This window comes from Salmo trutta, chromosome 30, assembly GCF_901001165.1.
Source record: "Salmo trutta chromosome 30, fSalTru1.1, whole genome shotgun sequence".
NCBI lineage: Eukaryota > Metazoa > Chordata > Actinopteri > Salmoniformes > Salmonidae > Salmo > Salmo trutta.
In genome coordinates this window covers 12,577,834-12,592,441 of record NC_042986.1, presented here as the reverse complement: position 1 = coordinate 12,592,441, position 14,608 = coordinate 12,577,834, and the positions used below count along the sequence as shown (strand labels likewise).

The window sequence follows — 14,608 nt, the reverse complement described above, 5'->3', positions numbered from 1 at the left end:
TGCTCTCAAATCTTATTTACCGATTAAAGTATTTTACTTGACAAATAGTGACTACTAATTCCTTGTTTGTTTGTGGCAGTATCATCACAAGGCCTGTCAGTGTTGTTCAGCTGCATTGATCTGACAGAGAAACAACGCTAGGCTAGCTGCTAGCGCTAACCCACGATGACAGACGACAGTGACACATCTATGCTGCTACGCTTATTTTAGTCTAATATATCCGCATGGGACAACTGTATGTGTGTGTGTGTGTGTGTGTGTGTGGCAGACAGACACAGATGCGTGCTCACAGGCTGTTAGCCATCTGTCCCCTGCATCGTCACAGTGTAGGCTATCGCCACGGTGACAAGACATCTGACAGCTGCACGTCACTCAGACAGTCACTAATTCGACCAACACTCAAATCACATATCAACAGTGTATGGAGGTGTATAATCAAATACAAAATTATAACTAACTCATCATGGCTCTGCCACAAAATTAGAAGAGAATATATTTTATAATTAGTTTGTCAGCCACCCATTAAAAAAATTATTACGGGCTTAAATAGATTAGTATGAATCGAAAAAGGTTTGACAGCAATACCCATATAAAATTCAAGTCACCTGGGAACAGGTTTTTGATGTCCCACTACCTTGGCATCGGGTCTATGAACTGACATATAAAACAACTACACACATAAATCCATTAATTTCAATTTAAGCTATAATATAAAATACTTGCTACAGAAAGAATGCTCAATATACGGGGCATTGAACAGTCAGCAGATTCTGCCACGAGGAAAGAATAAATCAATAGAACACATTTTCTGGTACTGTCCATCGGTGGCTGTCTTTTGGAGTCAGGTCCAGGAATGGTTATGTCATAATGTCAGGGTTCAGATGGACCTGCAAACTCTACTGTTAGGGGGATCTGAATAAACCATGATCAGTCAATGGGAAATATCATTATACTCTTGGGTAAAGTATTTACTTTAGGGCAATATCGATAAAAATGTCACCAATAGGAAGGTTCAGGACCCTCGTAAAACATCATAGTTAAATGGAGGGATGTTCTACAAAAGGAAATAGCATACTGGGAAAGATGGGTTAACCTGTGGAGATCGGTGGGTTGGACTTCAAATCAGAATGAATGGTGGATTAGCTGCTGTGTGTGAAAATCCAGCACTTGAAGAAAGAGAAAATTAGGAATATTTGTATAATTATTTAACTACAAGTAAATAGCTGTAAGTAGCTGTAGAAGTATTGTTGTCCGTTAGTTTACTCCGATCAGGGTAGGGATGGTAGGGGAGGGAGAAGAAAAGTAGAGAGACATTTTTACAAGAAATTAATATAAAGGGGGATTACAAATGGTGCAAACAATTTCAACTACAATCTACACTATATATACACAACAGTATGGGGACACCGCTTCAAATTAAGTGGATTGGGCTATTTAAGCCACACACGTTGCTGACAGGTGTATAAAATTGAGCAAACCGCCATGCAATCTCCATAGACAAACATTGGCAGTAGAATGACCTCACTGAAGAGCTCAGTGACTTTCAACGTGGCACCGTCATAGGACGCCACCTTTCCAACAAGTCAGTTTGTCAGATTTCTGCCCTGCCAGAGCTGCCTCGGTCAACTGTAAGTGCTGTTATTGTGAAGTGGAAACATCTAGGAGCAACAATGGCTCAGCCGCAAAGTGGTAGGCCACACAAGATCACAGAACGGGACAGGCGAGTGCTGAAGCACGTAGCCAGTAAATATCGTTCGTCCTCAGTTGCAACACTCACTACCGAGTTCCAAACTGCCTCTGGAAGCAACGTCAGCACAATAACTGTTCGTCTGGAGCTTCATGAAATGGGTTTCCATGGCCGAGCAGCTACACACAAGCCTAAGATCATGCACAATGTCAAGCGTTGGATGGAGTGGTGTAAAGCTCGCTGCCATTGGGCTCTGGAGCAGTGGAAACGCATTCTCTGGAGTGATGAATCACGCTTCACCATCTGGCAGTCCGACAGACGAATCTGGGTTTGGCGGATGCCAGGAGAACGCTATCTACCCCAATGCATAGTGCCAACTGTAATGTTTAGTGGAGGAGGAATACTTGTCTGGGGCGGATTTTCATTGTTTGGTTAGGCCCCTTAGTTCCAGTGAAGGGAAATCTTAATTCTACAGCATACAGTGACATTCTAGACAATTCTGTGCTTTCAACGTTGTGGCAACAGTTTGGAGAAGGCCCTTTCCTGTTACAGTATGACAATGCCCCCGTGCACAAAGCGAGGTCCACACAGAAATGATTGTTTCGAGATCGGTGTGGAAGAACTTGACTGGCCTGAACAGAGCCCTGACCTCAACCCCATCGAACACCTTTGGGATAAATTGGAACGCCGACCACGAGCCGGGCCTTATTGCCCAACATCTACACCAAGTGCCCGACCTCTCTAATGCTCGATGCTGAATGGAAGCAAGTCCCCGCAGCCATGTTCCAACATCTTGTGGAAAGCCTTCCCAGAAGAGTGGAGCCTGTTATAACAGCAAAGAGGGGACCAACTTTGCAGGCTATGTTATGCCTGTAGGAAGGTGCATGGGGAAAAAAAAGTCCAAGAGACAAACTGTGTGTACACTGCAGGGGGAAATTCATCTGAGAAACCACCATAACATGGAGGCAAACAGAAAGAGAGTCACGACAAATTGCAGCGCTCACCATGTGACTGAGACAGGGCGACAGGGGGATGGAGAGAGATAGGAGGGAGAGAGAGAAAGGGAGAGAAAGAGAGAGAGATAAATAGATGGACTGAATGTGATAGAGATACAATGGATAGATACAGAGGATAACCAGCCATGGCCTCAGTGATTTATAACCCCTGACCTTGGTTTCCATTGGGAGAGTTATGGGCTGTGTCCCCGTCTAATGTTGCTACCCACTGGCGGATGGATGGATGGATGGAGGAGAGGTGGGGGTATCAATCTCATTAGGAGGGGTAAAGATATACACCCCTCTCCTCCTCCACTACCCGCCATGTCCTCTACCCGTCAATGTGTCATGGGATTTTGATTTGCATAATTGGATTTTCAGCGCTCTGAGAAAACAGATTATGCTGAGTGTGATTAACATGACATTCTCGCACACCAGCAGTGTCACTGAGCTGTTTGTGTGTGAGGATATGTGTGTGTGTGGAGGAGTTAAGGGGGTGCTACATAGACATGTTTACATAGCCCTGATTATGTCAAGGTAACACAAAGGGATGGCCTATTTCTCAGGCAGGCAGTCAAGGCCGCTCGCTGTGATTCTATGAAAAGCCATACAGCGAGGATTGTCAATGAAGGGTAATGACGGTCCCCTACAGCTTCAGCACTGTGGAGACAGACAGCTGCCTCTTTTTCCGAGAGGGAGGTCAGACTGGGGGAACCTTGTCAAAACAACGTTCAAAACCCTCCACGTGGCAGCACGCCCCTCCGGCCTACTCTCCGCTCCGCTGGGAGACAGACCACCATTAGCCATTAATACTCATTAACAACCCTGGGGAGCGTGTGGGGAGCAGGGAGCAGAGTAGAGAGCTCTGTCAGAGCAGTGCAGAGAATCACCCTGGAGAAAACTAGAGGATCAGCCAAAAGAACCGTCCAGAAAATAATACCATGGAAAAAATGATATTTTAGCTGGACAGAAAATGGACTGGAGCTGTGTCTCAAATGGTATCCTATTCCCTTTACAGCGCACTACTTTTGACGAGAGCCTTATCGGTCCTGGTCAAAATTAGTGTAGCATAAAGGGAATAGGGGGCCATTTGGGACGCACCCTGGGAGTTGTTCTGCCCTAATAGGCTATGCAAGTAGAGCAGTGTTTCTTCTATTCTAAAGGGCCTGAGTTGATCTGGTACTAAAACTAGGGTCTCTGTTCAATCAAACCCTGATTGTTTACCACATAGTTTACCAACAACCTCCAAGGACCTCCCCCATCAGGAAAGATGACGATGATGCTCAGAGCAAAGCAACAAAGCCTGAGGAGCACACAGCCTTCCATGGCTAATATACAGTTGGCTGAGTTTTCCATTGGCAGGAAAGAACAGCTACGTCCAGTAAGACGAGCGGTGCGGGTGTGTGTCTATTTGTCAATGTCTAATATTAAGGTAGTCTCAAGGTATTGCTCGAGGTAGACTACCTCATGATAAGCTGTAGACCACACTATCTACCTGGATCATCTATATTTTTTGTAGCCGTCAATTTACCACCACAAACCGACACTGGCACTTAGACCACACTCAACGAGCTGTATAAGTCAATAAGCAAACAAGGAAATGCTCATCCAGATGCGAGCCTACCAAACGGGCTAAATGCCTTTCATGCTCACTACAAGGAAAGCAACACTGAAGCATGCATGAGAGCACCAGGTGTTCCTGATGACTGTGTGATCACGCTCTCCGTAGCCGATGTGAGCAAGACCTTTAAATAGGTCAACATTCAGACAGATTACCAGCACGTGTACTCCGAGCATGCACGGATCAACTGGCAAGTGCCTTCACTGACATTGTAAACCTCTCCCTGACAGAGTCTAATACCTATATATTTCATGCTGACCACCATAGTCCCTGTGCCCAAGAAAGCGAAGGTAACCTGCCTAAATGAATATCGTCCCGTAGCATTCACTTCGGTAGCCATGAAGTGCTTTGAAAGGCTAGTCATGGTTCACATCAACACCATCATCCCGGAAACCCTAGACCCACTCCAATTTGCATACCGCCCCAACAGATCCACAGATGACGCAATCTCAATCACACTCCACACTGCCTTTTCCCACCTGGACAAAAGGAACACCTATGTGAGAATGCTGTTGATTGACAACAGCTCAGCGTTCAACACCATAGTGCCCACAAAGCGCATCACTAAGCTAAGGACCCTGGGACTAAACACCTTCCTCTGCAACTGGATCCTAGACTTCCTGAGGGGCCGCCCCCAGGTGGCAAGGATAGACAACAACACATCTGTCACGCTTATCTTCAGCACAGGGGCCCCTAAGGGGTGTGTGCTTAGTACCCTCCTGTTCTCCCTGTTCACCCACGACTGCGTGGCCAAGCATGACTCCAACACCATCATTAAGTTTGCTGATGACACTACGTTGGTAGGCCTGATCACTGACAACAATGAGACAGCCTATAGGGAGGAGGTCAGAGACTTGGCAGTGTGGTGCCAGGACAACAACCTCTCCCTCAACGTGAGCAAAACAAAGGAGATGATCGTGGACTACAGGAAAAGGAGGGCCGAACACACCCACATTCACATCGACGGGGCTGTAGTGGAGCGGGTCGAGAGTTTACAGTTCCTTGATGTCCACATCACCAACAAACTATCATGGTCCAAACACACCACGAAAGTCGTGAAGAGGGCATGACAACGCCTTTTCCCCCTCAGGAGACTGAAAAGATCCTCAAAAAGTTATACAGCTGCACCATCGAGAGCATCCTGACCGGTTGTATCTCCGCCTGGTATGGAAACAGCTTGGTATCTGACCGTAAGGCACTACAAAGGCTAGTGCGTCTGGCCCAGTAAATCACTGGGGCAAAGCTTCTTGCCATCCAGGACCTATATACTAGGCAGTGACAGAGGAAGGCCCAAAAAATTGTAAAAGACTCCAGTCACCCAAGCCACAGACTGTTCTCTTTGCTACCTCATGGCTAGCTGTACCGGGGCGCCAAGTCTAGGTCCAGAAGGCTTCTTAACAGCTTCTACCCCAAGCCATAAGACTGCTGAACAATTAACCCTTTTACACTGCTGCTACTCGCTGTTTATTATCTATGCATAGTCACGTTACCCCTACCTACATGTACATTAGCTTGACTAACCTGTATCTCTGCACATTGACTCGGTACTGGTACCCCCTGTATATAGCCTCATGATTGTTATTTTTTAAATGTATATACAGTATATATTTTTTTAATTATTATTACTACTACTACCACTACCACCACCACCATTATTATTATTATTATTATATACAGTACCAGTCAAAAGGTTGGACACACCTACTCCTTCAAGGGTTAATCTTTATTTTTACTATTTTCTACATTGTAGAATAATAGTGAATGCATCAAAACTATTAAATAACACATATGGAATCATGTAGAAACCAAAACAGTTTTAAACAAATCAAAATATATGTTATATTTGAGATTCTTCAAAGTAGCCACCCTTTGCCTTGATGACAGCTTTGCACACTCTTGGCATTCTCTCAACCAGCTTCAAGAGGAATGCTTTTCCAACAGTCTTGAATGAGCACTTGTTGGCTGCTTTTTTCACTCTACGGTCCAACTCATCCCAAATAAATAAATGCTTCACAAAGTTCATATTATATATACAACAGTATTCGGTGCATGTGACAAATAAGATTTGATTTGATTTTGACCAGTGGGTGTTCAGGTTTTTTCCTAGGGGTTATTGTGGTCTGTTTCAGGACAGGATTAGCAGCCTGCTACTGTCCTGTAGGTCCATGTGTCTGTGACAACCAGGGCTCTCCAGGCTAAACACTGGGATAGCTGGTACAGACAGAGACAGTGCTGTTGGCGTCTGTGTCTTCTTATGAGTCATATTGTGAGTCAGCCTCTGTGGTCGGACTGTCGTCACTTCCTTGTCTGACATATGTTGTATTCTGTGAGCAACACAGTCGGATCAACAGAGAAACGTCAATGGCCGGGTGATCAATATCCTTATTTGAACATAAGACTTGCTGAAAACCTCGGAAATCACAATTACCCAAACACAAGCCTGTAGTCCAAGATGGCTCAATAACATCACTCAGCAGTCAGCACGCAAGTTCTCTTCCCCCCTCTCTCTCTCACACCCCCCCCCCCCCCTCGCCATGTAGCGTATTTGGCTTGTACAATGATATGGTCTCTAAGCTGTTGAGATCTGATTAGGAACAATCATTCACTTCAGATAACCTTGAGTAAGACATTCTGGGTTTATGCTCTGTCCCAATATCTACACTAGCATACAGAACGCATGCCCAATTAAATAACCAATTCATGAAATACACTGCTTCATAATAAGTGGTATACCAGTTAGAGACCATGACAACGAGCAGTCTATGGTGACCCAGGGCTGGTAGAGAAGTGTTACCTGAGGGTGTGGTAGCTCCCTGCTGTCCAGAGGAGGGGGTGTCCAGGCTCAGTTTCCTCTTGGCTTCCAGGACTGGGTTCTCAAACTGGGTCTTCTGGTTGATATGGCTGCAGGACAGAGACATAACAGAACACTAACCGAAGAGCTCAATATACAGTTCATATACACAGGAGAGCTACTGTAAATATAGAAAACACTCAGAAATACAGCCTCGAGAAAGGACCAATACACTCTTGTTTTAAAAAAATCGGACGGAAAGTGACACCGGCTAAAGGAAAGTGAGGCTTTGGTGTTTTCACAGCTTTCTTACCGTTGTTGTCCTTCTCCTTATAGAGACGTGACACCAGTTATCGGTCTCTTCACTTGGCAGCATCTTTTCATTGGGTAACAATACAAAAATCTTTCTTGATATGTTTTATTCTATGCTTGTGTCGTGACAAAAACTCCAAACAGGTTTCTGTCTGTTTCCCACTACACTCACAGTACGCAGTGTATTCAAATCCCTGATCACTATCCAGTCATGCAAACCTCCACTTGGCATGCACACAAACTGGTACTGTACAGACTATCTGTAAACCACAAACCAAAACAAAGGACGCCACAGTGCTCCTGTCGACACACCATTTTACTGCTTACCCACTCGACACATTCAGCTGACCTAAGATCAGTGGGATAACCTTATAATCTGACCAAGGTCCATACCGCTGCTCACAATGGCCACGTCGGACTGACCTAGGATCAGGAAAACAGCCTGTGTGCCTGCTGTGTGCCTGCTAAGCTGTAGTGCTCTCGCGTTTCGATACCAGATTCCCAGGTCAGCACTTTGTGTTTAAACATCTACTATTCAGAGAGGAGCACCCCCCCCAGGTTGCATGTAAAGCAAGGAACGCATCTCATCTGCATAATGCGCTTTAACAGTTGTAGCTCTGAGCCAGTCGTGACTAGCTTTTATAAGATGCACAAAACGGATGCCACTCTGCTCCATAAATCAGACGCATGCTGTGTGTGTGAGATACGGTGTGTGTGTGTGTGTGTGACACGGTGTGTGTATGTGTGTGTGTTTGGGTGTGTGTGTTCATGCGTGTCAATGTGTGCCACTATGTGTATGTGTGAGCGTTTCTAAGAAAAGTATTGTTTGAGCTCTCGTTGGGCATGAGTCACGCTGAGAGCTATCCTCCATATCCAATCAGGGAAGAGAAGCCCTCCTCTGTGACTGAGTGTACTCATTCCGCTCCTTTGATTACCATGGCTCTTCTTCTGTACTTTAGTTAGGAAATAATGAGCCATTCTGTTCTACTGTATTCATTCAAAACAAAAAGACAGGGAGGGAAGAATTTTGTATTTTTTTTTAAATGGTTGTCCCGGTGATCCCTTAGCATAAACAGATGATGTTCATGTAGTCTCTCTCCCCCTCTCTCTCTCTCTCTCTCTCCTCTCTCTCTCTCTCTCTCTCTCTCTCTCTCCCTCCCTCTCCCTCTCTCCCTCTCCCTCTCTCCCTCTCCCTCTCTCCCTCTCTCCCTCTCCCTCTCCCTCTCTCCCTCTCCCTCCCTCCGGGAGGCTATGCTGGGTGAACTCTGTGTGCCAGTGTGTGTTTCTGAACAGGGTGAGGTCATGCCTGTCACCCCTCCCATGTGCCCCCTGTACCGGGCAGTGGCTACCCTGTAGAGCACAATGGGAAGGCTGTATGGGAAGGCCAGCTGTCCTTAGTCCATCTTGTCAAACTTAAATCATTAGTACAGGCTACATTTGAAAACCACACTGACTGACAGCCTTACAGGTTCAGGTCTGCCTGTCCAGCAGCTCTTAAGGGCTTCAACCTGGTGTATATAAATCCCAGCTCATGAAACAAACACGTTATTATCAAATGGCACTCCTTCTAAAAGTCTACTGTACAGTATACACTATGAAACAACGATAACACACGTACTATACACACACGTACACTTGGATTTTGTATTGTAGATATGTGGTAGTGGTGGAGTACTGGCCTGAGGGCACAAGTGTGTTGTGAAATCTGTGAATGTATTGTAATGTTTTTAAAATTGCATAAACTGTCTTAATTTTGCTGGACCCCAGGAAGAGTAGCTGCTGCCTTGGTGATCCTTAATAAATACAAAAGTCAATATTTACCAAAGCTCATCTGTGCAATCTGGACCAAATAACAGCTAAATAAATAAAAGGGAACCATGCCACAACTCCTGTATAACCACAACATTACGTAGAGATACACTGCACCCGGAAATCACAGGAGGTATACTCACTCAACATAGTAGGTTCCATACTGTGGATCTTCAATCTTCTCCCAGCCATACGGAAGCTCTGCAGGCAAGAGACAGAAGAGCAAGATGCAAATCAGTGTGCATCTACAGCTTCTGGAACAACGGAGACACAGTCTACACACACAATGAGGCCCGCGGTTCTGAATGACAACTCACTGCAAGGAACTAAGGATCCAGGGTTTATACACGCCAGCTACAAACTACTGAGAGGGCTGCCTTATTTGTCACCGGGTGTTTGGGAGGGGGAGAGAGCGCGAGAGAGCGAGATAGGAAGTAAGGAAATGTGGAGTTATGGCAATCCTGTAAAATAATGGCTTGTCTTGTCCCAGCGGTGTGTGAGTGGAATCTGGAGTGTGTGCTGTCCTGTGACGAACACATGCAGGGGGAAAGAGTGCTTCACGCAAGAGGGGACTGTGGAATTGCCTTTTTGGAGATACAGTGCTGATGAGCTCTCTGCAGGTCTCCCACAAGCCATTAGGGGACAGGGGGCAGGCTGGGTAAGGTAGTGTGCTACCGCATCGCTGGGGCCCGCAGGGCCATGTTTAGCTGTTTACAGTACTGTCTGTCTTGTCTACATGTCACAAGCCTGCAGCGGCACACAGGATCCCCACTCATAGTTCTGTCTAATGGGCTGCATTCAGATTATGGACAGTAATGTGTGCGTGTGTGTGTGTGTGTGTGTGTGTGTAGGGAGAGTATGAGTGCAACCTTGCTGCAAGATGCTCGTGTAAGAAAGTGTATTGCTCCCACACCATCTGTATGTGAAAACCAGTGTGTGTGTGGTCTTGTTCCTCTATCCTCGTGGGGACTTGAAATGTCCCCTATACGGATAATACAACAAGGAAAATTCTCCCTCGTGCAGACATTTCCCATGTCCTCATGAGGATATAGGGGATTGTAAACTTAGCGGTTAGGTTTAGGGTTACAATTACGGTTATAATTACAGTTATGAGTTAGGTTAAGGAGTTAGGGAAAATAGCATTTTGAAAGGAAATATATTTTAAGTCATCAAAAGGATAGAAGAACAAGTGTGTGGTTCTCACCTCCATCCTCACACTTCTCCGGGGGCTTGGCCTTCTTGGCCAGCCTGGGGTCCAGCCAGGTAGTGGTCTTGGTGTTGTGACTGTGGAGACAGAGAGGCACAACGTTACACGTTGAGCAAGAAGCGTCACAAAAACTAGGTGAAGTATGGATATTCACCAAACCACTGTACCCTAAGTGCTCCCTCACCATTCTGCCAAACCCCAAACACACAAATCAAACTAAAAGGCCCCTTTAAAATCACAAACCGACAGTTGAAGTAGGAAGCTTACATACACCTTAGCCAAATACATTTAAACTCAGTTTTTCACAAATCCTGACATTTAATCCTTGTAACAATTCCCTGTTTTAGGTCAGTTAGGATCACCGTTTTATTTTAAGAATGTGAAATGTCAGAATAATAGTAGAGAGAATTATATATTTCAGCTTTTATTTCTATCATCACATTCCCAGTGGGTCAGAAGTCTACATGCACTCAATTAGCATTTGGTAGCATTGCCTTTAAATTGTTTAACTTGGGTCAAACATTTTGGGTAGCCTTCCGCAAGCTTCCCACAATAAGTTGTGTGAATTTTGTCCCATTCCTCCTGACAGAGCTGGTGTAACTGAGTCAGGTTTGTAGGCCTCCTTGCTCGCACACGCTTTTTCAGTTCTGCCAACAACTTTTCTATAGGATTGAGGTCAGGGCTTTGTGATAGCCACTCCAATACCTTGACTTTGTTGTCCTTAAGCCATTTTGCCACAACTTTGTAAGTATGCTTGGGGTCATTGTCCATTTGGAGACCCATTTGTGACCAAGCTTTAACTTGCTGACTGATGTCTTGAGATGTTGCTTCAATATATCCACATCCTTTTCCATCCTCATGATGCCATCTATTTTGTGAAGTGCACCAGTCCCTCCTGCAGCAAAGCACCCCCACAACATGATGCTGCCACCCCCGTGCTTCACAGTTGGGATGGTGTTCTTTGGCATACAAGCATCCCCCTTTTTCCTCCAAACATAACGATGGTCATTATGGCCAAACAGTACTATTTTTGTTTGATCAGACCAGAGGACATTACTCCAAAAAGTACGATCTTTGTCCCCATGTGCAGTTGCAAACCGTAGTCTGGCTTTTTTATGGCGGTTTTGGAGCAGTGGCTTCTTCCTTGCTGAGCGGCCTTTCAGGTTATGTCGATATAGGACTCATTTTACTGCGGATGTAGATACTTTTGAAACCTGTTTCCTCCAGCATCTTCACAAGGTCCTTTTCTGTTGTTCTGGGATTGATTTGCACTTTTTGCACCAAAGTACGTTCATCTCTAGGAGACAGAACGCATCTCCTTCCTGAGCGGTATGACGGCTGCGTGGTCCCATGGTGTTTATACTTGCGTACTATTGTTTGTACAGATGAACGTGGTACCTTCAGGCATTTGGAAATTGCTCCCAAGGATGAACCAGACTTGTGGAGGTCAATTCTTTTTTCTGAGGTCTTGGCTGATTTATTTTGATTTTCTCATGATGTCAAGCAAAGAGGCACTGAGTTTGAAGGTAGGCCTTGAAATACATCCACAGGTACACCTCCAATTGACTCAAATTATGTCAATTAGCCTATCAGAAGCTTCTAAAGCTATGACATTTTCTTGAATTTTCCAAGCTGTTGAAAGGGACAGTCAAGTTAGTGTATGTAAACTTCTGACCCACTGGAATTGTGATACAGTGAATTATAAGTGAAATAATCTGTCTGTAAACAATTGTTGGAAAAATTACTTGTGTCATGCACAAAGTAGATGTCCAAACCGACTTGCCACAACTATAGTTTGTTAACAAGACATTTGTGGAGTGGTTGAAAAACGAGTTTTAATGACTCCAACATAAGTGTATGTAAACTTCCAACTTCAACTGTATGTTGTTATTTTGGAATCAAGTGGCTCTTTAAGGGAGCCTTTGAGGGAGAAATGGAGGGAGGGATAGACGGAGAGGTAGCCAGCACAGAAAAGAGGGAGACAGGTCGTCTGAGGGAGAGATGGAGGAAGGCGAGTGAAGGGATGGAAGGAGAGATGGAGGGAGAGAGGTAGTCAGAGCACAGCAGAGGCAGACATGCCCTCAGAGGGAGAAATTGCAGGAGGGAAGGGGGAAGAGAGAGGGGAAGAGAGAGAGAGAGAGAGAGAGAGAGAGAGAGAGAGAGAGGAAGAGCAGAGAGCAGATGCAGACATCTTGCAGAAAGCAGAGAGAAGAGAGAGCAGGCCTTTGGGAGCGTTCCATTTGTCCAATTGTTTCTCCTGTTTCTCTTGCTCAGAGAGAATGAGCTATTGATTTTAGGCCGGCTACAGCACCTGGCTCTGACTTCTGTATGCTGTGTGAGCCACACAAACAGAACAGACTGGTAAACAACGAAGGGAGGGGGAGAGGGCCAACGCTTTCAGCCCAAGCCCAGCACCATTACATCAAACACAGGAAAACAATACACCTGTATTCTAGACACCAGATAGGTTAATATAATGAATAATTTCATAACTACAATAATACTATTGTTCACTTTCAAATCGCTGTACTGTGAGCCGCAGAAAAACAAGTAGGACTCTGGATTTACAAGTGGAACACCGAAACTATTCTCTGTACAAACAAATCACCATCTCTCTTTCAAAACTACCTCTCTCTACTACTAGCATCACCAACACCACCCTGGAACTGTACTGGAGTCGAGAACCAGAAGACCAGTACTTACTCTATGAAGTAGACCATGCCCGTCTCTGTGTAGGCCATCTCCCAGGTCTTGGGCAGGGGCTCCTGGCTCTCATCGTGTGGTAAGGTGTTCCAAGTCCTGAAGTCCATGGCCCCACTACTGGACTGGTTATAGCTGGGTACCGTCTTCCTCCACTCCTGCCCAGCCTTGTCCTTGTGCTCTGCGTGGGTGGCCACAGAGGGAGAGGGGGACAGGGGGAGGGAAAATGGGAGAGAGAAGGGTGGTGAACGTGTGGAGGCAGCATGGGGAGTCCTGTGAGCTCCCTGCATTTCTCCTTGCTCCTGCTACTGCCGTGCTGCTGCCCTGGACAGACAGACTGTGGGCTCTAGACTGTTACACACAGCACAGAGGGGAGAGAGGACACGGAGGGGAGAGGGAGAGGGGAGGGGGAGAGAGGACAGGGAGAGGGGAGAGAGAGAGAGAGAGGACAGGGAGAGGGGAGGGAGCGGGGAGGGAGAGAGAGGACAGGGAGAGGGAAAGAGAGGGTTGAGAGAGAAAGAGAGGGTAGAGAGATACAAAGAGAGAGAGGCAGAGAAAAGGTGGGCGAGCGAGAGAGAAAGAGCGAGCGAGACAGAAGCGCAGCAAGTGTGCCACAGGATTTGCATGTCAGCAGTGATGTTCTGGAGTGCGAGCGGCTAGCGGGCAGCAATGGGTAGAGCTGACCTAAACTACGCTTCAGACCTACCCAGCACAGAGCTCAGAGCCCAGACCCTATTAGCATCACACAGCCCAGCCCTGTGTGTGTGTGTGTGTTTCAGTGTGTGTGTGTGTGTGTGTGTGTGTGTGTGTGTGTGTGTGTGTGTGTGTGTGTGTGTGCTCTTATCTGCAGGTTTATATTTGCATGCCTCTGACCTAACTCGTTAATGTATTCAGTGCTCAAACCTGTTTTTCCTGATCTGAATGGAGGCAGAAAACGACACATAAAAAGATGAATGCAAGGAGCTGCTGCCAGTAGTACAGTGCTCAACATATTTACATATAAAGAGAAGGAGCTCTTCGCGCTGGAGACATGGAGGCCTCCTTTGTAACATCAACCATAAAATGTACATAATATCCATCCCCCTCCTGCAGAGACGTGAGGAGTAAGAACCTTCCTGGTGTGTGTGCGTGCAGACCATGCAGTGAGTATGTCGTCTCGATGTACGAACATAGCCAGTCGTTGAACAGTCCAAGCCTTTATCGAAACAGCCTTAACTACTCTGTCTACAAGCCTGGCTTCAAGACGTAACAGTATTGGTTGATGCTTGTACAATATGTCTTCGCACCCTTTGGCTAAATGACTGATATACCTACATACACAGTTGAAGATTACATACACTTAGGTTGGAGTCATTTAAAACTCGTTTTTCAACCACTCCACAAATGTCTTGTTAACACGCTATAGTTTTGGCAAGTTGGTTAGGATATCTACTTTGTGCATGACACAAGTAATTTTTCCAACAATTGTTCACAGACATTTCACTTA

The 14,608-nt window shown here is 45.8% G+C and overlaps 1 protein-coding gene across 2 annotated transcripts in view; it reads right to left on the bottom strand.

Moving 5' to 3' along the window:
• LOC115167975 (membrane-associated guanylate kinase, WW and PDZ domain-containing protein 3) overlaps nucleotides 1-14,608 on the bottom strand; it is a 192,016-nt gene that overhangs the window by 16,319 nt on the left and 161,089 nt on the right. For both annotated transcript variants that reach the window (XM_029722779.1, XM_029722778.1), the window contains exons 5-8: nucleotides 13,126-13,303; nucleotides 10,420-10,499; nucleotides 9,359-9,416; nucleotides 7,098-7,204 (exon numbers count right to left, since the gene is read on the bottom strand). In XM_029722779.1, the coding sequence (XP_029578639.1) occupies nucleotides 7,098-7,204; nucleotides 9,359-9,416; nucleotides 10,420-10,499; nucleotides 13,126-13,303 (423 nt within the window). The remainder of the gene's footprint in view (nucleotides 1-7,097; nucleotides 7,205-9,358; nucleotides 9,417-10,419; nucleotides 10,500-13,125; nucleotides 13,304-14,608) is intronic.